The following is a 21987-nucleotide window of genomic DNA, read 5'->3' as shown; positions in this document are numbered from 1 at the left end:
TTGCCCTGTGATGTATCTTAACTTAGATCGTTTATGCCTGATTATATACCTTGTACCGTGTTACATTGTTTACTTGTTAACGCAATAATTATTTGGAAAATAAAAACTTTGAGAAAAAAAAAAAGGACCTTTCACCAATCCACTCCTGATTAGTGTTGATAGAGCACCATAGTGCTCGGGCCGAACACATCGGAATGCTCGGGTGCTCTACCGAGCACTCGAGTATAATGGAAGTCAATGGGAGAACCAGAGCATTAAACCAGGCACCACCTGCTCTGAAGAGGGGATGGTCTGGTTCACAGGAAAAAGTCAGAAATTGATGGAAACACTACTGAAATGGTTCGGGAACAGCATGGGGAGGATGTCTGGATGCATCTTGGACTCCCAGGTCGCTGCTGGGAATGATGTTGTCCAAGTAGTACGCTACTTTTACAGACTGACAATAATACGCACAAAACTGAAGATAAAATCGATTTTAGAGGAAAAATTGTTAGGAAACATTCTACTGTATATTTACTTGTATATAAAGTGAAAGTGCTGCCAAAAATTACAAGGAAGAGGCACTCCCATACAACCTGTATATCACATAAAGGAGGGCCTCATTCACATCGTGGTACAATTGTTCAGGTAGTGGGACTCTTACACTCATAAAGCCTATGCACTAAGTGAAAGGGCTGCCAAAAATTACAAGGAACCGGCACTACAATACACCCTTCATTACACATAAAGGAGTACATCATACACACCCTTGAAAAATTATGATTGGTGGCCTGCTGGTGACCCTCAAAAACATTAGGAGCAAGGGCCTGCTGGTGACCCTCTAAAACATTAGGGGCGAGGGCATGCTGCTGATCTGACCATCTAAAAAATTAGGGGTTAGGGTCTGCTGCTGAGCTGACCCTCTAAAACATTAGGGTCGAGGGCCTGCTGCTGATCTGACCATCTAATACATTAGGGGTGAGGGTCTGCTGCTGAGCTGACCATCTAAAACATTATATGCGAGGGCCTGATGGTGAGCTGACACTCTAAAAAATTATATGCTAGGGCCTGCTGGTGAGCTGACCCTGTAAAACATTGTAGGTGATGGCCCTCTGTTGAGCTGACCCTGTAAAACATTATATGCGAAGGGAATATATGCGAGGGCATTATATGCGATGAATAAGCATGTGTTGATATGATGGAAGAAGAGAAGGAGGATGAGAAAAGGAAGATTCAATCATATACCCTTGTTTGTAGTGGAAGGGGTGCACGGGAATACAGTGTATTCAGTACATTATAAACAACACTTTTCAAGTGCCTTTATGTTCATCAGCTTTCCTCTGGTGGAGTCGAGAAGTCATGGTCAATCCAGGCCTTGTTAATTTTTATAAGAGTCAACCTGTCAGCATTTTCTGTTGACAAGCGGATACGCTTATCTGTTATAATGCCACCAGCAGCACTAAATACCCGCTCAGACAAAACGCTGGCGGTAGGGCAGGCCAGCACCTCCAAGGCGTAGAGAGCCAGTTCGTGCCACGTGTACAGCTTGGACACCCAGTAGTTGTAAGGCACTGAGGGATCATTGAGGACGCTGACACTATCTGCTATGTACTCCTTCACCATCTTCCAAAATTTTTCCTTCCTTGTGACACTAGGCCATTAATCAGGGTAAGGGTGCTGTTGGGGTGTCATGAAACTGTCCCAGGCTTTGGAGAGTGTTGTCCTGCCTCGGTTGGAACTGCTGTGTGTTCCCCTTGTCTCCCCTCCTCGGTTGCCCAAGGAAGTACGGACTCTGCCGCCAGTGTTGTCAGATGAGAATTTTTGGAGGAATTTTTCAACAAGGACCTTCTGGTATTGCACTGTTTTGTGCTCGTCCTCTCCACCAGAGGAATGAGAGATGAGAAGTTCTCTTTGTAGCGGGGGTCGAGAAGGGTGAACAACCAGTAATCCGTGTTGTCTAAAATGCGTATAACGCGCGGGTCGTGAGAAAGGAAGCCTAACATGAAGTCAGCCATGTGTGCCAGATTACCAACAGGCAAGACTTCGGTGTCGTCATCAGGAGGATGACTCTCAATCTCCTCATCCTCTTCCTCCTCTTCTGCCCACCCACGCAGAACAGTTAGAATTAAACTTCCATGGGTACTACCCCCTGTAGCGGAGGCAACCTTCTCCTGCTCCTCCTCCTCTTCATCGTCCAATTTGCGTTGAGAAGACGAACTGAGGGTGGTCTGGCTATCACCCTGTGTAATGTTTTCCCCCATTTCCACCTCTTCCACATACAAATTGTCGTCCCTAATTGTGAGCAGCGAGCGTTTGAGTAGACACAGAAGTGGAATGGTTACGCTGATAATAGCGTTATTGCCGCTCACCATCTGTGTTGATTCCTCAAAGTTTCTTAAAACCTCACAGAGGTCAGACATCCATGCCCACTCCTCGCTTGTGAATAGCGGAAGCTGACTGGAAAGACGACGACCATGTTGCAGCTGGTATTCCACTACTGCCCTCTGCTGCTCACAAACCTGGCCAACATGTGGAACGGGGAGTTCCAGCGCATGCTCACGTCACACAACAGCCGGTGAGCTGACAATTTCAAGTGCTGCTGCAACGTTGACAGACCAGCTGAAGCTGTCGATGACTTGCGGAAATGTGCACACATGCGGCGCACCTTCACCAGTAGCTCAGAAAAATTGGGGTAGGTTTTGAGAAACCGCCGAACCACAAGGTTGAACACGTGGGCTAGGCATGGGATGTGTCTGAGCTGGCCGAGCTCCAAAGCCGCCACCAAGTTACAGCCATTATGAGACACAACCATGCCTGGTTGTAGGTTGAGTGGCGAGAGCCACAGCTCAGTCTGGTCTCTTATCCCTTGCCACAGCTCTGCGGCGGTGTGCTGTTTGTCCCCTAAGCATATCAGCTTAAGCACGGCCTGTTGCCGCTTCCCCACTGCAGTGCTACACTGCTTCCAACTACTGACTGATGACTGACTGGTGCTGCACGCGGATAAATCGGAGGTGGAAGTGGAGTAGGAGGCGGAGGAGAAGAAGTGGGGTTTGGCACCACTAACGTAGGTGCTGGCGGAAACCCTGATCAATGTAGGGACCGCAATCCTTGGCGTCGGTAGCACCTGTGCCATCCCAGGGTATGACCTGCTCCCGGCCTCCACAACATTCACCCAGTGTGCTGTCAGGGAAATGTAGCGTTCCTGGCCGAATGCACTTGTCCATGTGTCCGTGGTTAAGTGGACCTTCCCAGTAACTGCATTGGTCAGGGCACGTGTGATGCTACGGGACACATGTTGGTGTAAGGCGGGCATGGCACACCTTGAAAAATAGTGGTGGCTGGGGACTGCGTAACGTGGGACGGCGGCCGACATCAGGCTGCGGAAGGCCTCAGTGTCCACAAGCCTAAATGGCAACATTTCTAGGGCCAGTAATTTGGAAAGCATTTAGTGCTATGGCCTGTGGGTGGGTGGCTGGGTATTTTCGCTTGCCTTCAAAGGCCTGGGGTAAGGACATTTGGACGCTGCACTGGGACACGGAAGTGGATATGGTCGCTGATGGTGCTTGCGAAGGTCCAGGTGCAGGGCGGGAGGCATCCGGGCCTGCGCCTTCAACAGGCGATTGGCCAGCACATAACAAACGGGAAGAGGAGGCAGTGGTGTGACCCGCAGACACAGATTGTGATCCCAGGCGTTCGTCTCACTTATTATTGTGCTTGGATGCCATGTGGCGGATCATGCTGGTGGTGGAAGGGGTGGCTAGTGTTCACTCCCCGGCTCATTTTCGTATGGCACAGGTTACAAACTACTATTCTTTTGTCATCTGCACTTTCCACAAAAAAGCACCATACTGCGGAACATTTAACCCTTGGCAAGGAAGAGTTACGCAAGGGGGTGCTCCGTGGATCAGTTGCGGGCCTGTTTGGTGTGGCCTGCCTTCTCCCTTTTGGCACCCCACTGACTCTTCCAGCCTGTTGTGGTGCTGCAGATCCCTCCCCCTCTGTACTGCTGTCCTTGCTCGGCTTTCCACCTTCCCAGGTTGGGTCAGTGACCTCATTGTCTACCACCTCCTCTTCCACTTCCTCACTCTGATTATCCTCCTGATTTGTTGACCTAACCACAACCTCAGTGATTGACAACTGTGTCTTATCCTCTTCATCAACCTCTTGAGACAGTAATTTCGGTTGACTCATTGGCAACTGTGTTTTATCATCATCCACCTCATTAAACACTTATTGCTGTTCCCCACCGTCATGTTCTTGTGACTGTGGATGCTCAAAAGGTTGGTTATCAGGGCACAAGATCTCATGTCCCTCTTCAAGCGTGCTTGGCGAGAGGGCCAAATCAAGTAATGGCGATGAAAATAGCTCCTCGGAATATCTGAGTGTGGGATCACTTGTTTGGCCAGACTGTACATGGAGTGAGGAAGGAGGATCAGGGTGAGGATTGTGTTGACCAGACTTCTGGCTACTGAGTGTGGACTTGGTGGAAGACAGGGTGGTGGTTAACTGACTGGAAGCATTATCTGCTGCAATCCACCCGACCACCCGGTCGCACTGGTCTGACTTTAAGAGTGGTGTCCTGCGCCGCCCTGCAAACTGGGACATGAAGCTAGGTATCGTAGATGATTGTTTTTCTCGTGCTCTAGCAGCAGGCACAGTTTCTCCGCACGCAGGGCCACGGCATCTGCTTGCACCATCAGCATCACTGCCACTTCCCCGTCCCTTACTGCTCTCCTTCTTCATTTTAAATGTGATATATCGTACAGTAGCGTAGGATTTGGAAGTGTATGTGCAAATTTTTTTTACAAAGGTATTTGTGATCGGTACAGGACAGGTACCACAGGTAATGTCACTCTTCGCAGTGTCTACGGAAAAAGTGCACTGGATGTCACTGATATTTTAGGGATTCACACACTTTAAACAGGAGATGTGGCGCGGATAACTTAACTGTCCGCAGTGGACACGGTCTATGGAAAAAGTGCACTGGATGTCACTGATATTTTAGGGATGCGCACACTTTAAACAGGAGATGTGGCACGGATAATTTAACTGTCCACAGCGGACACCGTCTACGGAAAAAGTGCACTGGATGTCACTGATATTTTAGGGATGCACACACTTTAAACAGGAGATGTGGCACGGATAATTTAACTGTCCGCAGCGGCATATTACACGGTATTTAGCGCAGGATGCGGCAAAAATATATATTGCTGCTGTCACACACAATAGTCCTTAAAAGGACTTTTGGGTCTCTGAAAAGTTTTTTGTTTAAAAATCTTCCTGTTACACTCCCTACACTGTCTGTCCCTTCCTATGCACAGCTCTCCCTAACACTGAGCAATTTAGCGCAGTTTGCGCTACAAACATATCTTGCTGCTGTCACACACAGTAGTCCTTACAAGGACTTTTGGGTCTCTGAAACGTATTTGTAGAAAAAAAATGGCTACTGGCATTACATTGAGAGCAGTACTCACCTGCATGTTTATTGGCTGCGTAGCAGCCAAGAAACGCGCGGGAAGGAGGCTCGAGCATGGAGCTCGAGCACATGCGGTACTCGGCCGAGCATGCTAAGTCATCACTACTCCTGACATGTCTGTTTTAATAGCTTCACGCATTTCCCACGTACTAACAATTCTGGAACATCTATTCTTATGTCTCTACATTGTGCCATTCCTTTATAATCTCTACTAGAAATTATGAATAATGGCTAGCAGTCTGCAGTAAGGGTACAGAGGGGTGGTAACCAGTTGGGGGGGTGTACCTGCACAGTCTGACGATGGCAGCACTGATTGGATAGAGTGAGTCTGTGCAGGTACACCCCCCAACTGGTTACCTCCCCTCTGTACCCTTACTGAAGACTAATAGCAAATAAATTATAAATTCTAGTTGAAATAATACAGGAATGGCACAACATAGAGCCATAAGAATAGATGGTCCAGAATTGTTATTACATGGGGAATGCATGAAGCTATTAAAACAGGCATGTCAGGAGCGGTGAAAGGTCTAAACTTATAAACATGGCACAACAAATTTAAAGGAAATCTATCAACAGTAAGGGTACTTTCACACTTATGGCAGAGGATTCCGGCAGGCAGTTCCTGATGCGGATCCGTCTCACAAATGTATTGCAATACTGGATCCGTCTATTCAGTTGTCATCCAGAAAAACGGATCTGGTATTTATTTTTTTCTAATTTTTAAAGGTCTGCGCATGCGCAGACCACAAAACCGGATCCATTTTGCCAGAACACTTGGGGCCGGATCCGACATTAATGCATTTCAATGGAAATTAATGCCGGATCCGGCAGTCCGGCAAGTGTTCAGTATTTTTTGCCGGAGAGAACTGCAGCATGCTGCAGTATTTTCTCCGTCCAAAAAACGTAAGAGAGACTGAACTGATGCATCCTGAACGGAATGCTCTCCATTCAGAATGCATTAGGATAAAACTGATCAGTTTTTTTCCGGTATTGAGCCCTTGTGACGGAACTCAAAACAAAAACGCTAGTGTGAAAGTACTCTAATAGATTCACTGTGACAGAAAGAGACTATTGTGTGTGGTAACTGCCCCTGGCACTTCCTGGTCTTTGATGGAGGTTGGCAGTAATCCTCCTATTACTGGAGACTATATGAAGCAATGAACAGGTATGACCACTCTCAATAGGCGTCTCAGCAAATAAAGTGTTTCATAATATGTATTGTGATTGTATTAGCGATGAGAATATCCAGAGAGGTAATATCCATGTACAGTATTTCAGGGATGGGCCAGTTTCAGAATGCAGTATAACACTGGTATTAATGTGCAGAATAAGGTCAGAATAATTCCTGTACTTACCATGCACATCAGTCAAGGGGATGATATTCTTTTTATCCTTAAAATCAGATTGGCCTGAAACGATGACAATATCAGGTTAATAACGAACACTAACCATATGTGTAGTTGTCTTCCATCCATCCTAGGTCAGGTTCACACTGCTTTATAGCACCTCTGAAAAACAGTATTCCTATGTATACCACGACAGGTAAATTCACTCCACTGCTTGAAAAGGAGTTCAAATAATTCATCTTTGGTCTCGGTTTGACCTGCTATCTATTCATTTCCATAGTAGCACAGCCTACCACACTTTTCTGTATGACAAAAAATCCAGAAAACAAGCAAAAAGCAGGTCAAAGTGAGTTCAGAGATGAATTCTTTAGGCTACTTTCACACTAGCGTTCGGAGCTCCGCTTGTGAGTTCCGTTTGAAGGGGCTCACAAGCGGCCCCGAACGGATCCGTCCAGCCCTAATGCATTCTGAGTGGATGCGGATCCGCTCAGAATGCCTCAGTCTGGCACCGTTTGTCCTCCGCTCAGCAGGCGGACACCTGAACGCAGCTTGCAGCGTTCGGGTGTCCGCCTGGCCGTGCGGAGGCAAACGGATCCATTCAGCCCTAATGCATTCTGAGTGGACGCGGATCCGCTCAGAATGCCTCAGTCTGGCACCGTTTGTCCTCCGCTCCGCTCAGCAGGCGGACACCTGAACGCAGCTTGCAGCGTTCGGGTGTCCGCCTGGCCGTGCGAAGGAAAACGGATCCGTCCAGACTTACAATGTAAGTCAATGGGGACGGATCCGTTTGAAGTTGACACAGTATGGCTCAATTTTTTTTTTTTTTGTTCATGGTAATGCGATCCGTTCTGAACGGATCTAAGCGTTTGCATTATAGGTGCGGATCCGTCTGTGCAGATACCAGACGGATCCGCACCTAACACATGTGTGAAAGTAGCCTTAGGCTACTTTCACACTAGCGTTCGGAGCGGATCCGTCTGATGTTTCATCAGACGGATCCGCTCCGATAATGCAGACGTTCGCATACGTTCAGAACGGATGTGTCTGCATTAAAACTTAGAAAATTTTGTGTGAAAGTTGTCTGAGCGGATCCGTTCAGACTTTACATTGAAAGTCAATGGGGAACGGATCCGCTTGAAGATTGAGCCATATGGTGTCATCTTCAAGCGGATCCGTCCCCATTGACTTACATTGTAAGTCTGGACGGATCCGCTCGCCTCCGCATGGCCAGGCGGACACCCGAACGCTGCAAGCAGCGTTCAGGTGTCCACCTGCTGAGCGGAGCGGAGGCTGAACGCTGGCAGGCGGATGCATTCTGAGCGGATCCGCCTCCACTCAGAATGCATTGGGGCCAGACGGATGCGTTCGGGACCGCTCGTGAGCCCCTTCAAACGGAGCGCACGAGCGGACACCCGAACGCTAGTGTGAAAGTAGCCTAACTCTGTTTCGCCCATTGAAGTTAATTTACCTGACAGGATATATGTTTGAATACCATTTTCAAGTATTCAAACATATACCCCCCACGGAAAGCCCAATGGGGAGCCTTCATGGGGTTCATCCATCTCAAACATTGATGGCTAGGAAGGATATGCCATCAATTTCAGATAGGCGCGGGTCTCACTTCTATCTCAGGGCCCAGACATGAAGGAGAGCACACCGTGCATTCGAGGCGTGCTTTCCATTCACTGCTATGGGAGTTCTGCAAATAGCTGAACGCATGCGCTTGGCTATTTTTGGAAGCCCCATGATGGTGAATGGAGAGCACACTAGCACATTTATCGCTATGGGACTGCCGGAAATTTCTGTTCTGGTGCTCGACAATTTTCAGAACTCTCATAGTGAAGAAAGAAGGGGGGCTGCGTATGCGTGGTGTGCTGTCCTTCACTTCAGGGGGACCGTTCTGGAGATAGGAGCGGGTCTCAGAGGTGGGACTGGCATCTATCTGATATTGATGGCATATCCTAGCGATATGACATCAATCTCTGAGATGGGAATACCCCTTTAACCCATTGTAAACCCATTCTTATAGGCATGTCAAAAGAGGAGTTGATTTCTGAGACTTTGTGTTGCACATATATTGTTATATCTAGTATATATATATTATATAGTTATATATAGTTTATGGTTATTTTGGACAATTTGCTGCTGGATTTAGCTCTTCTAGAGATGCAGCAGGTCGTGAATAGAGAAGCTTAGTCGAAAGTGATTGTCCAAAGTGACTGAGCAGATTAAGATCAGAATAGTTCCTGCACTTACCTTGCACATTGGTCATGGGGATGGTATTCTTCTCATCTAGTTGCATTTCTGAATTTGTTTGTCCGTCTGGATCCAAAATGGAAGGGTCCTGCTTGGTATTATTAAGCTGACTTAAAACTGCTTGAACAATAGGGACCATCATGGCTGTGGTTGCTGTATTGCTAATCCACATAGACAGAAAGGCGGTGACTCCCATGAACCCCAACATTAATCTAAGGAGAATTCGGAGGAGATCATTGTTAGTAATGAACACACCCCTGCGGTGGTCCTGCTGTATGTGAACCACTGCATTACAGTGTTAGTTCATCTTTGGACAACAATTTGCAGGTTTTATCCACCTGTAATATTCTGGGTATATGTAATGCTGGATAATATGGAAATATTTTACTAATTATGAACTTATTCTGAATTACATGGTGCACACAATCTCACCCTAAGGTGAAATCACAATTCTGATGATGGTCTCAAAGTTACTAATAAATCTGTCAAAGAATTACTTTTATGGGCATCATGGACAAGTATTAGGTACCTCCTGGGACTTAATTGCAGTGTCACACATTACACTAATCCTAGAATGTTGTTCTAGGAGCTAATATAGCTAGACCTTAGAGCTGTTATACTGTTACCCCAATTCTACACCTACTATTAACATGAGGATTACCTTTCAAATAACATATTCTCCTCACAGCAGCAGTAAATGGACAATGGATTACCTATTTAGGTAATCCATTGTCTTATCAGAAGGACAATATTTTGTAATAGATTTTCAATGGCATACTACTGCTGAAATGAAAAAAATAAACAGCCAAAAATTCTTATATAAAATAGTTTTCTATGAGTATTCAGTTTAAAATAAATGACCCTTTCTGATGCCAGTGTCCCTTTAAGTGTGTTTTCATGCTTTTTCCCATAGGCTTCTGTATAAAATGCATGACAAAAAAATATAAAAAAAATGTATAATTATGAAAATGCCACCCCAAAAAACACTTACAAAAATCACATCTAAATACAATATACAGGTGAAACTCGAAAAAATAGAATATTGTGCAAAGTTCATTTATTTCAGTAATGCAACTTAAAAGGTGAAACATATGAGATAGACTCATTACATGCAAAGCGAGATATTTCAAGCCTTTATTTGGTATAATTTGGATGATTATGGCTTATAGCTTATGAAACCCCAAAGTCACAATTTTGAGGTACCTTTTGCTCAGGGGGTATGGGTTAATTAGCTGACTAGAGTGTGACTCCTTGAGCCTAGATCATTGAACCTTTTCACAAAACTCTAATTTTAAGCTGCATTAATGCAATTCCTTTTCATTAGCATTACTGAAATAAATGGACTTTCGCACGATATTCTAATTTTTCGAGTTTCGCCTGTATATGCGCAATTGTTATTAGTAATTAAATTCTATGAGATAACCTTGTGAAGGGTCCTCAGAACAGAAAAAAGCTCCTAGAGCCAGAATATGACAGCACAAATAAGGTTTAACTGTATGAAAATGTTCATTTGTGTTTTGCATAAATAGATTAGTAACATTCAGGTAGAAGAAGAACTTAGGAAGGGTCTTACAAGGGAGGTCTAACTCCAACAATGAGAAGAACCTTCAATGCAATTCTCTTATGCAGGTTCCAGTGCTCCACAGCCACTGCTACGATTAGGCCTCCAACAAACAACATGTTAGTGTCCGTCAGGTACTGTATGCAAACCTAGGAAAAATAACATTGGTAGCTGTCACATTGTATTATGGACAAATAGAAGCATAGAACTGATTGTAGAGTTATTGATTTACATCTCTGCTCTTTTTGTGCTTAGGAGTCCAGTGGGTGGTCTTACTCAATGGTAAGTGTTACTTCAAGCTCCTGGAACCCAGTGCAAAATCTGTAATCTTTAACAGTGGCCGCTGGGTGTCTTTTTATGTTTAAAAGGAACCTGTCACATTGAACATGGTGTCTGAGTTGCTGGCACCATGTTACAGAGCAGGAGGAGCTGAGCAGATTGATATATAGATTTGTGGGAAAATCTGTATTTTATTCATATAAATTCCTGCTCTTTCTGGGCTTTGTAGTCCAGGAGGCGGCCCTATCAGTGATTGACAGGTATCTCTGTATACACAGTCATAGAGTGAAGGCTGTCAGTCACCGATAGGACCGCCTCCTGGACTTCAAACCACTGAATGAGCAGAATTGAAATGAATAAATTACTCCTCCTGCTCTATAACATGGTGCCTGTAGCTTACATTGCATTTGCACGGTGACAGGTTCCCTTTAGAGGGTGCTTTGTGCCCTCTCAGGTACCACGGGCTGTGTGCAACCTCTAGCCCTAAATCTCCTATAGCTGCACCCCTGTGACTTTATCGATAGGCCCAGGCATCTGCTTTGAATCTCCAGCAATGTATCTGTGTATCCACAATGTCCCAAGACCATGCCTGTACCGTAATACTGTGTCTGTCTAAATAACATAGTTGACCAAGAGAGTGGCGATCTATGTGAATTCAGCACAGACGCTTCTGTTGGCCCATGTAGGAGACCTGCATAACCAACATGGATGCTAAACATCCACAGGGATAACATGAATAGCATCATGGTCTCTATGGATGGTTTACATTTTTTCCGGACAAGTTATGAGGCCTCTGCTGCAAGTACTGCTCAACAGACTTTGGGACAATCAGTGTTCTAGGTTCACTATGGCTGGTACAGTTCTGGGGACTCTGTGACTAGTACTATTTTTGTGGCACTAAGTTTGACACATCTTGAGGGTCAACATTATGGGTGATGTGTCGCTAGTACTGTTATTGGAGTGTTTTCACTGTTACAGTCGCTAGCATAAATCTCACCACATGCTGGAGTACTGTATATGCTTTGGCAGCATATCTTTAGGGATCATAATATTTTTTCTAGTCTCACCACTTTTTAGGGGCAGAAGGGAGTGAATGAAAGAAAAAAAAAAGAAAAAATTCTGTCATAGTTTTTTGTGTTTCCTTTTTCTAGCTTTTGTTATAGATAACATAATTCTATGGGGCAATATGATTGTAGTGATATAGTTTTTATTTAAGTTGAACTACTTTCACATTTATAAAAAAAATATTTAAATCTGTCACCACATTCCAAGTCCCATAACTTTTTTTCTATTGACAGAGCTGTGTGAGGGCTTTCTTTTTTGGGATAAGCTTTCATTGGAACTATTTTGCATTATATACAACCTTTTGATCACTTTTTTTTATTCAGTTTTTTTTTCCAGAGGAGGCACAACAAACTAACAAATAATTGCAATTCTGGTACAATTTATTTAGGGTTTTTTATGACATTCGCTGAGCAGAATAAATAACATGATAACTTTAGGCCCCTTTCACACGGGCGAGATTTCCGGGTGGGTGCAATGCGGTAGGTGAACACATTGCACCCGCACTGAATCCGGACCCATTCATTTCTATGGGGCTGTGCACACGACCGGTGATTTTCACGCATCACTTGTGCGTTGTGTGAAAATCGCAGCATGCTCTATATTCTGCGTTTTCCACGCAACGCAGGCCCTATAGAACTGAATGGGACTGCGTGAAAATCGCAAGCATCCGCAAGCAAGTGCGGATGCGGTGCGATTTTCACGCACGGTTGCTAGGAGACGATCGGGATGGAGACCCGATCATTATTATTTTCCCTTATAATATGGTTATAAGGGAAAATAATAGCATTCTTAATACAGAATGAAAGTAAAAAAGGGCTGGAGGGGTTAAAATAAAATAAAAAATAATTTAACTCACCTTAATCCACTTGTTTGCGCAGCCTGGCTTCTCTTCTGTCTTCATCTTTGCTGTGCAGGAAAAGGACCTGTGTTGACGTCACTGAGGTCATCACATGATCCATCACCATGGTGATGGATCATGTGATGGACCATGTGATGAGCGCAGTGACGTCATCAAAGGTCCTATTCCTCAAAGAAGAAGAGAGAAGAGAAGCCGGGCTGCGCGAACAAGTGGATTAAGGTGAGTTAAAAATTTTTATTTTTTTTTTAACCCCTCCAGCCCTATTTTACTAAGCATTCTGTATTAAGAATGCTATTATTTTCCCTTATAACCATGTTATAAGGGAAAATAATAAAATCTACACAACACCTAACCCAAACCCGAACTTCTGTGAAGAAGTCCGGGTTCGGGTCTGGGTACCAAACAAGCCGATTTTTCTCACGCGTGTGCAAAACGCATTACAATGTTTTGCACTCGCGCGGAAACATCGCGCATTTTCCCGCAATGCACCCGCATTTTATCCGGGCCAAAAACATGACGCCCATGTGAAAGAAGCCTTAGAGTTCTGATTGTTACAGATACAGTAATACAGATTATATACATTTTCTTTCTTTTTTTCCAAGATAAAGGTCTTTGTAAGGAAAAACAAAATAGTGACAAGTGGTGACAGAGACTAGGGTGGTCTCTTCTTGATGGATGAAGACCCTAGCAATGCCCCTGCCTTGAATCCGTGAACGGAAATGCAACTACATTTTGAAAATTATTTGCAGTAAAAATTGTCAGACCCCAAATTTGCAAAAAGCAAGGAAATCAGTAAGGGTACAGCTACATTGCAACATGTGTCACACCAAAGTCTCAAAACATTTTTTATAATGATTGTCAATGGTCGACTTGGATGGATCTTTTGCTACTGTCGTGTCGCAGTATGTCGCCATGTAGCCCTAGCCTAAAAGCACAGGCATAAAAGGCAGCTGACGGAGAACTGTTTACCTGCTTTGACTCCAGAATGCCAAACATTGGGAACAACAGGACCGGCAGCAGAGCAGTGACCGAAAGGGGTATGACCTCAGTACACCAGTACACAGCCATGAGTATTATTGAGTAGGCACAACTGGCTTCCTGGATGGGGGCAAATAAAAGGAAAATAATTATCCCAGCCTTTTAAACCATGTTATATATATACATATACCTGGTAGCTAATTAAACATTTTAGTGGTTGGATTATAAAATGAAGGATAAGGCAGTAATGGTTGTTCGAAGGAACACAACCCAACAGGTACAGACAGGTGAAAAGGTGATCAGCCATTAAAGAGGACCTGTCACCACAAAAGGCTGTGCAATCTGTAGGCAGCATGTTATAGAGCAGGAGGAGCTGAGCAGATTGATATATAGTTTTATGGAAAAAGATTCAGTAAAACTTGCAATTTATACATTTAAATCTCTCTTCTTTGTGATTTAATTGTTTACGGGGAAGTGTTAGGCTGAATGCACACGGCCGTGGAACACAGACGTGAGCGGTCCGTGGTATCCCGGCCTGGCATCCTGCTGACAGCAGGAGCGCGCGGCGTCATTGGTTGCTATGACGCCGTGCGCTTCATGCCGCCGCTGCACTACAGTAATACACTGGTATGATCTATACAAGTGTATTACTGTAGTGCAGCGGCGGCATGAAGTGCACGGCGTCATAGCAACCAATGACGCCGTGCGCTCCTGCTGTCAGCAGGATGCCAGGCCGGGATACCACGGACCGCTCAGGGCATTCGGCCTTATCAGAGGCTGACAGCTATCTCTGTATACTTAAGGCCTGTATTACACTGGCGGATATTTCGGCCGATAATCACTAACTAGTGTTCGCATGAATGCTCGTTAGCGATCATCTTACAGTGTAATACTGCCGGCGTTTGCCCAATGAACAAGCAAACGCTCATTCATCGGGCACTTCTGATCTTTAAGCATGCATTTGGCAGCTTTGCTGAATTTTGACAAGAAATTTGATTAGTTACGAATTACTTCATGACGAATTGCTTTCCATTGCATGGAGCGGGCGCATTGACGAGGAATGGCGATCGCACCGCCCTCCCGTCATTTAACCCCTCAGATGTCGCTTTCAATGCTGATCTCAGCATCTGTGACTAACATTGAGCTGCTCAGGGGTTAATTAGGGGTTTAAAAAATTATACTCACCTCATCCACTCACCTGATTGCGGAGAGGCCGTCCTCTCCTGTCTTGACTAAAGGAAACCTGCCAAAGGACCCTGCGCTCCCAGCGTGATCACGTGGTGATGTCATCACACTCGCCGTAGGTCCTTTGGCCGGTTTTCTTCAATCAAGATGGGAGCGGACGGCCTCTCCGCGATCAAGTGGATGGGGTGAGCAGAAATTTTTTAACTTTCAGCCACCATTTTAGAAAAATCAATTGTTACCACGAAGTGCGAGCAAATTCGACTTTGTTGTGAATCTAATTTTTCCTCGAAGTCCACTTTGAATACTTACATTCGCTCAACCCTAGTAATAATCAAAGACTTATTGAAAATCTGCAACATATAAGGAATGCAGAGCTGGCTTATTTCTATTTCAGCATGTTCCGTTCTTTAGGACACTTCCTCCTGACCACCTATGGTGCCTACATTAGACTGGTCCATTAGCATAACATTAACCCCTTAAGGACCTAGGACGTACCGGTACGCCCTATTTCCCGAGTCCTTAAGGACCCAGGACGTACCGGTACGTCCTGACTTAAAATCTGTATTCCGGCGCCCCAGGGGTTAATTGGAACGGGATTTCGGCTGAAATCATTCAGCCGGCATCCCGTAACAATGCAGGGGGGGGTCATTTGACCCCCCCGTATCGGCGATCGCAGCAAACCGCAGGTCAATTCAGACCTGCGGTTTGCTGCGCTTTTTGCAGTTTCTGATCGCCGCGGTCCCTGACCGCGGGGATCAGAAACTTTAGAGTGGCTAAAATCATTAGGAGGCGGTGGGGGCGTTGCGGGAGGCGGGCGGTGCGGCAGGCGGGATCGCGATCCCCCGCCCGCCTCCCCATGAACGATCGTTGGCTTCTAGTGGGTATACCAGGGTGCCAGCACATTGCTGGCACCCTGGTATAAACGGCTGACATCTGTGAAGATGTCAGCCGTTTAACCCTTTCCATACCGCGGTCCGTACGGACCGCTGTATGGAAAAAGTTAACTGTCATCGGTCAGGGAGCTCCCTCCCTCTCCATCGGGGGGCTGCTGTGGCTTTGCAGCCCCCCGATGGAGAGGGAGAGAGCCCCCAGAGAGCCCCCCTCAGCCCCGTCCTTACCCTTCCCCGTCTGCGAAGTTCTGAGCAGACGGGGAGGGTTCCCATGGCAACAGGACGCCTGCTCAGGCGTCCTGCTGTCCATGGTGCTGAACAGATCTATGCTAAAAGCACAGATCTGTTCAGTGTAAGTAAAATACAGTACAGAACAATATATATTGTTCTGTACTGTATTATACAGACACCAGACCCACTGGATCTTCAAGAACCAAGTGGGTCTGGGTCACAAAAATGTAAAAAAAAGTGAAAAAAGTTAAGATAAAAAAAAAACATTTATCACTGAATAAAAATTAAAAAAATAAAATAAACTACACATATTAGGTATCGCCGCGTCCGTAACGACCTGATCTATAAAATGGTCATGTTACTTTCCCCGCACGGTGAACGCCATAAAATAAAAAAATAAAAACTATGAGAAAATTGAAATTTTGCCCACCTTACTTCCCAAAAAAAGTAATAAAAGTGATCAAAAAAGTCGCATGTACGCCAAAATAGTACCAATCAAACCGTCATCTCATCCCGCAAAAAATGAGACCCTACTCAAGATAATCGCCCAAAGCTGAAAAAACTATGGCTCTTAGACTATGGAGACACTAAAACATGATTTTTTTTTTTTCAAAAATGAACTCATTCTGTAAAACTTACATAAATAAAAAAAAAGTATACATATTAGGTATCGCCGTGTCCGTATCGACCGGCTCTATAAAAATATCACATGACCTAACCCCTCAGATGACCACCGTAAAAAAATAAAAATAAAAACAGTGTAAAAAAAGCCATTTTTTGCCATCTTACGTCACAAAAAGTGTAATAGCAAGCGATCAAAAAATCATATGCACCCCAAAATAGTGCCAATCAAACCGTCATCTCATCCCGCAAAAAATGAGACCCTACTCAAGATAATCGCCCAAAAACTGAAAAAACTATGGCTCTTAGAATATGGAGACACTAAAACATTTTTTTGGTTTTAAAAATGAAGTTATTGTATAAAACTTACATAAATAAAAAAAAATGTATACATATTAGGTATCGCCGCGTCCGCGACAACCTGCTCTATAAAAATACCACATAATCTAACCTGTCAGATGAATGTTGTAAATAACAAAAAAAAAAAACGTGCCAAAAAAGCTATTTCTTGTTACCTTGCTGCACAAAAAGTGTAATATAGAGCAACCAAAAATCATATGTACCCTAAACTAGTACCAACAAAACTGCCACCCTATCCCGTAGTTTCTAAAATGGGGTCACTTTTTTGGAGTTTCTACTCTAGGGGTGCATCAGGGGGGCTTCAAATGGGACATGGTGTCAAAAAAAACAGTCCAGCAAAACCTGCCTTCCAAAAACCGTATGGAATTCCTTTCCTTCTGCGCCCTGCCGTGTGCCCGTACAGCGGTTTACGACCACATATGGGGTGTTTCTGTAAACTACAGAATTAGGGCCATAAATATTGAGTTTTGTTTGGCTGTTAACCCTTGCTTTGTAACTGGAAAAAAAATATTAAAATGGAAAATCTGCCAAAAATGTGAAATTTTGAAATTGTGTCTCTATTTTCCATTAAATCTTGTGCAACACCTAAAGGGTTAACAAAGTTTGTAAAATCAGTTTTGAATAGCTTGAGGGGTGTAGTTTCTTAGATGGGGTCACTTTTATGGAGTTTCTACTCTAGGGGTGCATCAGGGGGGCTTCAAATGGGACATGGTGTCAAAAAACCAGTCCAGCAAAATCTGGCTTCCAAAAACCAAACCGCGCACCTTTCACTCTACGCCCTACTGTGTGCCCGTACAGTAGTTTACGGCCACATATGGGGTGTTTCTGTAAACGGCAGAGTCAGGGCAATAAAGATACAATCTTGTTTGGCTGTTAACCCTTGCTTTGTTAGTGGAAAAAATGGGTTAAAATTGAAAATTAGGCAAAAAAATGAAATTCTCAAATTTCATCCCCATTTGCCAATAACTCTTGTGCAACACCTAAAGGGTTAACGACGTATGTAAAATCAGTTTTGAATACCTTGAGGGGTGTAGTTTCTTAGATGGGGTCACTTTTAGGGAGTTTCTCCTCTTGGGGTGCATCAGGGGGCTTCAAATGGGACATGGTGTCAAAAAACCAGTCCATAAAAATCAGCCTTCCAAAAACCATATGGTGCACCTTTCACTCTACGCCCCGCTGTGTGGCCGTACAGTAGTTTACGGCCACATATTGGGTGTTTCTGTAAACGGCAGAGTCAGGGCAATAAAGATACAGTCTTGTTTGGCTGTTAACCCTTGGTTTGTTAGTGGAAAAAATGGGTTAAAATGAAAAATTTGACAAAAATATGAAATTCTCAAATTTCCTCCCCATTTGCCAATAACTCTTGTGCAACACCTAAAGGGTTAACAATGTATGCAAAATCAGTTTTGAATACCTTGAGGGGTGTAGTTTCTTAGATGGGGTCATTTTTGGGTGGTTTCTATTATGTAAGCCTCGCAAAGTGACTTCAGACCTGAACTGGTCGCTAAAAATTGAGTTTTTGTAAATTTCTGAAAAATTTCAAGATTTGCTTCTAAACTTCTAAGCCTTATAACATCCCCAAAAAATAAAATATCATTCCCAAAACAATTCAAACATGAAGTAGACATATGGGGAATGTAAAGTCATCACAATTTTTTGGGGTATTACTATGTATTACAGAAGTAGAGAAACTGAAACTTTGAAATTTGCTAATTTTTTTCAAATTTTTGGTAAATTAGGTATTTTTTTGTGCAAAAAAAATAATTTTTTTGACTTCATTTTACCAGTGTCATGAAGTACAATATGTGACGAAAAAACAATCTCAGAATGGCCTGGATAAGTCAAAGCGTTTTAAAGTTATGAGCACTTAAAGTGACACTGGTCAGATTTGCAAAAAATGGCCTGGTCCTTAAGGTGAAAATGAGCCCGGTCCTTAAGGGGTTAAAGGAAATCTGTCACCAGGAAATTCTGTGTTAAACCAGGAGGAATGCCTGGTAAATACAATGCCTCAGCTGAATGTAGCTTTCACATAGTGAACCTTAGCTTCATATTGGAGAAAAAGTACTTTTAATCCATATGAGAATGAGCAGTCAAGTGAACTTCGAGCAGGACCAAGTCAGTCAGTCCACCCTTGCTCCTCCTACTTCCTCTGCCAGTTCCTCACACTCTTTATTGATTGATAGGGCCAGGGAAGGTGACTATGCAGGAACATGACCCTGTCAATCAAGGAGAGGCAGTGTATGGCAGAGAAGGCAGGAAGAGCAAGGCTGCACAGAGTGGCTAGGACCCGACCTCGGTGTACTTAACTGCTAATTTGCTTATTAATTAGAAGTACCTTTTGTCCAGAATGAAGCAATGGATCACTAACTTGCATTTAGCTAATCTAGCTGTACAAGAAATTGTGCCTGGTATAACAGTCATTTGTTGGTGACAGACTCCCTTTAAACAAAATACAGACCAGACATATCAACTTTGCAAGAAAATCGCCATTGTCAAATATATAATAGTCATACTATAGTTAAAACCTTGTTTGTGTAATGCAGGTGGCAGGTTTCCCAGCTAAAAATATAAGCAGATAAGTGATAAAATAGGTGTACCTAAATAAGACAGATCATCAATGGGACCTGTGTTGTGCAATAGTATTTCCTCAGATTAACTCACAACGCATTGTGTCCATGTATAATACAGGTAGCAGCCTTTACTATTATACATAATGTGGATAACAGGTGAAAATACGTAGGAGGCCTAGATCACTAATGTATAAATATAAAGAATGTCTAAATGTCTAATTTATGAATAGAAAAAACGCCTAGATCACTCATGTATAAATATATAAAATGCTTAGATCAGTAATGTATAAATATATAGAAGGTCTAGATCACGATTGTATAAATATATAGGATATTTAGATCACTAATCTATAAATATAAAGAATGTCTAAATGTCTAATCTATAAATATAAAGAATACCTAGATCACTCATGTATAAATATATAAAATGTCTTGTTCAGTAATGTATAAATATAGAGAATGTCTGAATAAATGTGTAATGTATAAATATAAAGAGAACCTAGATCACTAAACTATAGATCACTTATTGTCACGGTGCGGTTCACTGTGACAGCTTTGTGTACTGGTTGTGGGTGTTCCTATATATGCTGGTTCTGCGATGCGTGCTGGCTGCGGCCTTATGTGTGAACAGGGTGTGAATATGGATGCTTTTCTGTTTGTCACTGTGACATGGGTTGTTTGTGCTCTGGCGTACTGGCTGCGGTGGACTCCGTGTACTGCAGCCTGTGTGTTCTGGTACTTTTGTTCTGATGGGGTTAAAGTTCCCTGATCTGTTTCTGGGTATGGTTTATCAGGTGCCCTCGTTAGGCAGCTATTTCTATCTGTGAGCTGTGGGGCTTGTGGTCAGTCTATCTTCTGCCTTGCTGGGTGTTGCACCTTGCTGCTCACCCAAGGGGTCAGTCTATCTTCTGTCTTGTGCCTTACTGGGTGTAGCCCCTTGCTGCTGACCCAGGGGGTTTTGTCATCTGCCCTTGTTTGTGGTGTCGTCTGGTTATTGTCGCTGTTGTTGTTGTTGTTGATGTTAATATTCTGTCCTTGTCTGTTCTTCTATACCTGTCCTGTATGATGTTTATGTTATTATCCTTGACGATGCCTTGCCTGATCTCCTGTACCTGTTCTCTGTCTGGATCCACTCTGTTCCTTGTGTAGTCTAGCAGTGCTCTAACTGCATCTGATAGCTTGGCAGTGCTTAACTGCTTCCGACCCTGCCTGTTCCATGTCCAGCCTGGCAGTGCCTACTGCTTCTGATCTAGTCCTTTCCCTGTCTGTCCTGCAGTGCCTTACTGCTTCTGTTCCTGTCCCATGTGTGTCCTGCCTTCGTGAGAGGGTCCCTCGGTTCTCCGGAGGGAGGATCTCTTTTCTGTGTGCAGCCCTGCCTGAGACCACCATGCTTCCATTCCGCTTGGGGTCCAGGCACCTGCTTCTGTGCTGGTACCTGTTTGTCTTGTTGTCTGTTCCATGTCCTGTGTTTGCTTGGGTTCCAGTTCTGTTGTCTGTTTCCGCTGGTTTCACCAGTGTGGTTCTTTGCAGGTAGGGGCCAAGTGTACCAGGACCTTTCTGGAGGTGCGACCAGTGAGCCCTCGGCCCAGTTCATCCCCACCACCAGGGGCTCTGTGAAGAACAGAGCTCACTGGCTCTCCGCTCTCTGGGTTTTGCCTCTGGTCTGCCGGTGCACTTGTTTCTGTGGTAGTGCAACCACTATTGCCTAACCTGCATATATTGTACTGTCATGCTCTTTTATTACATATGTAATACAGCTCTCTGTTGGTCCTTGGTCTGTTTTGCCTTTGTCCTGTTTGCATGATGTCCTGGAGGTCTGCCTTTGGGCCTCCAGCACGTGACATTTATGTATAAATTTTATTTATTTTATGCATTTATATAGCGCTGACATATTCTGCAGCGCTTTACAGACATTAGCATCAAGCTGTCCCCAATGGGGCTCACAATCTAAGTTCCCTATCAGTATGTCTTTGGAATGTGGGAGGAAAGCGGAGTATCTGGAAGAAACCAACGCAAACACAGCGAGAACATACAAACTTCATGCAAACTCCATGGATTTGAACCTAGGACACCAGCACTGCAAGCTACCACGGCTAACCACTATTATATAGAACACCTAGATCACTCATGTATATAGTTGAAACCAGAAGTTTACATACATTATATAAAAATGATGTCATGTGTTTGGAAGCTTCAGTTAGGTTTGTTGGCAACATGTATTTAAATGCACACCTGAAACACACTGCTTCTTTGTGTAGCATCATGGGAAAGTCTAAAGAAATCAGCCAAGATATCAGGAAGAGAATTGTGGACTTGCACAAGTCTGGCTCA

At 44.1% G+C, this 21987-nt stretch overlaps 1 protein-coding gene across 2 annotated transcripts in view; it reads right to left on the bottom strand.

The window, feature by feature from the left end:
* Positions 1 to 21987, bottom strand: part of SLC13A5 (solute carrier family 13 member 5) — a 104781-nt gene that overhangs the window by 39225 nt on the left and 43569 nt on the right. For both annotated transcript variants that reach the window (XM_040423473.1, XM_040423472.1), the window contains exons 2-5: positions 13791 to 13919; positions 10631 to 10767; positions 9058 to 9269; positions 6811 to 6864 (exon numbers count right to left, since the gene is read on the bottom strand). In XM_040423473.1, coding sequence (XP_040279407.1) covers positions 6811 to 6864; positions 9058 to 9269; positions 10631 to 10767; positions 13791 to 13919 — 532 coding nt within the window. The remainder of the gene's footprint in view (positions 1 to 6810; positions 6865 to 9057; positions 9270 to 10630; positions 10768 to 13790; positions 13920 to 21987) is intronic.

This window comes from Bufo bufo, chromosome 3 (genome assembly GCF_905171765.1).
Source record: "Bufo bufo chromosome 3, aBufBuf1.1, whole genome shotgun sequence".
Classification (NCBI taxonomy): Eukaryota; Metazoa; Chordata; class Amphibia; order Anura; family Bufonidae; genus Bufo; species Bufo bufo.
This window is presented reverse-complemented; position numbering and strand designations above follow the sequence as displayed.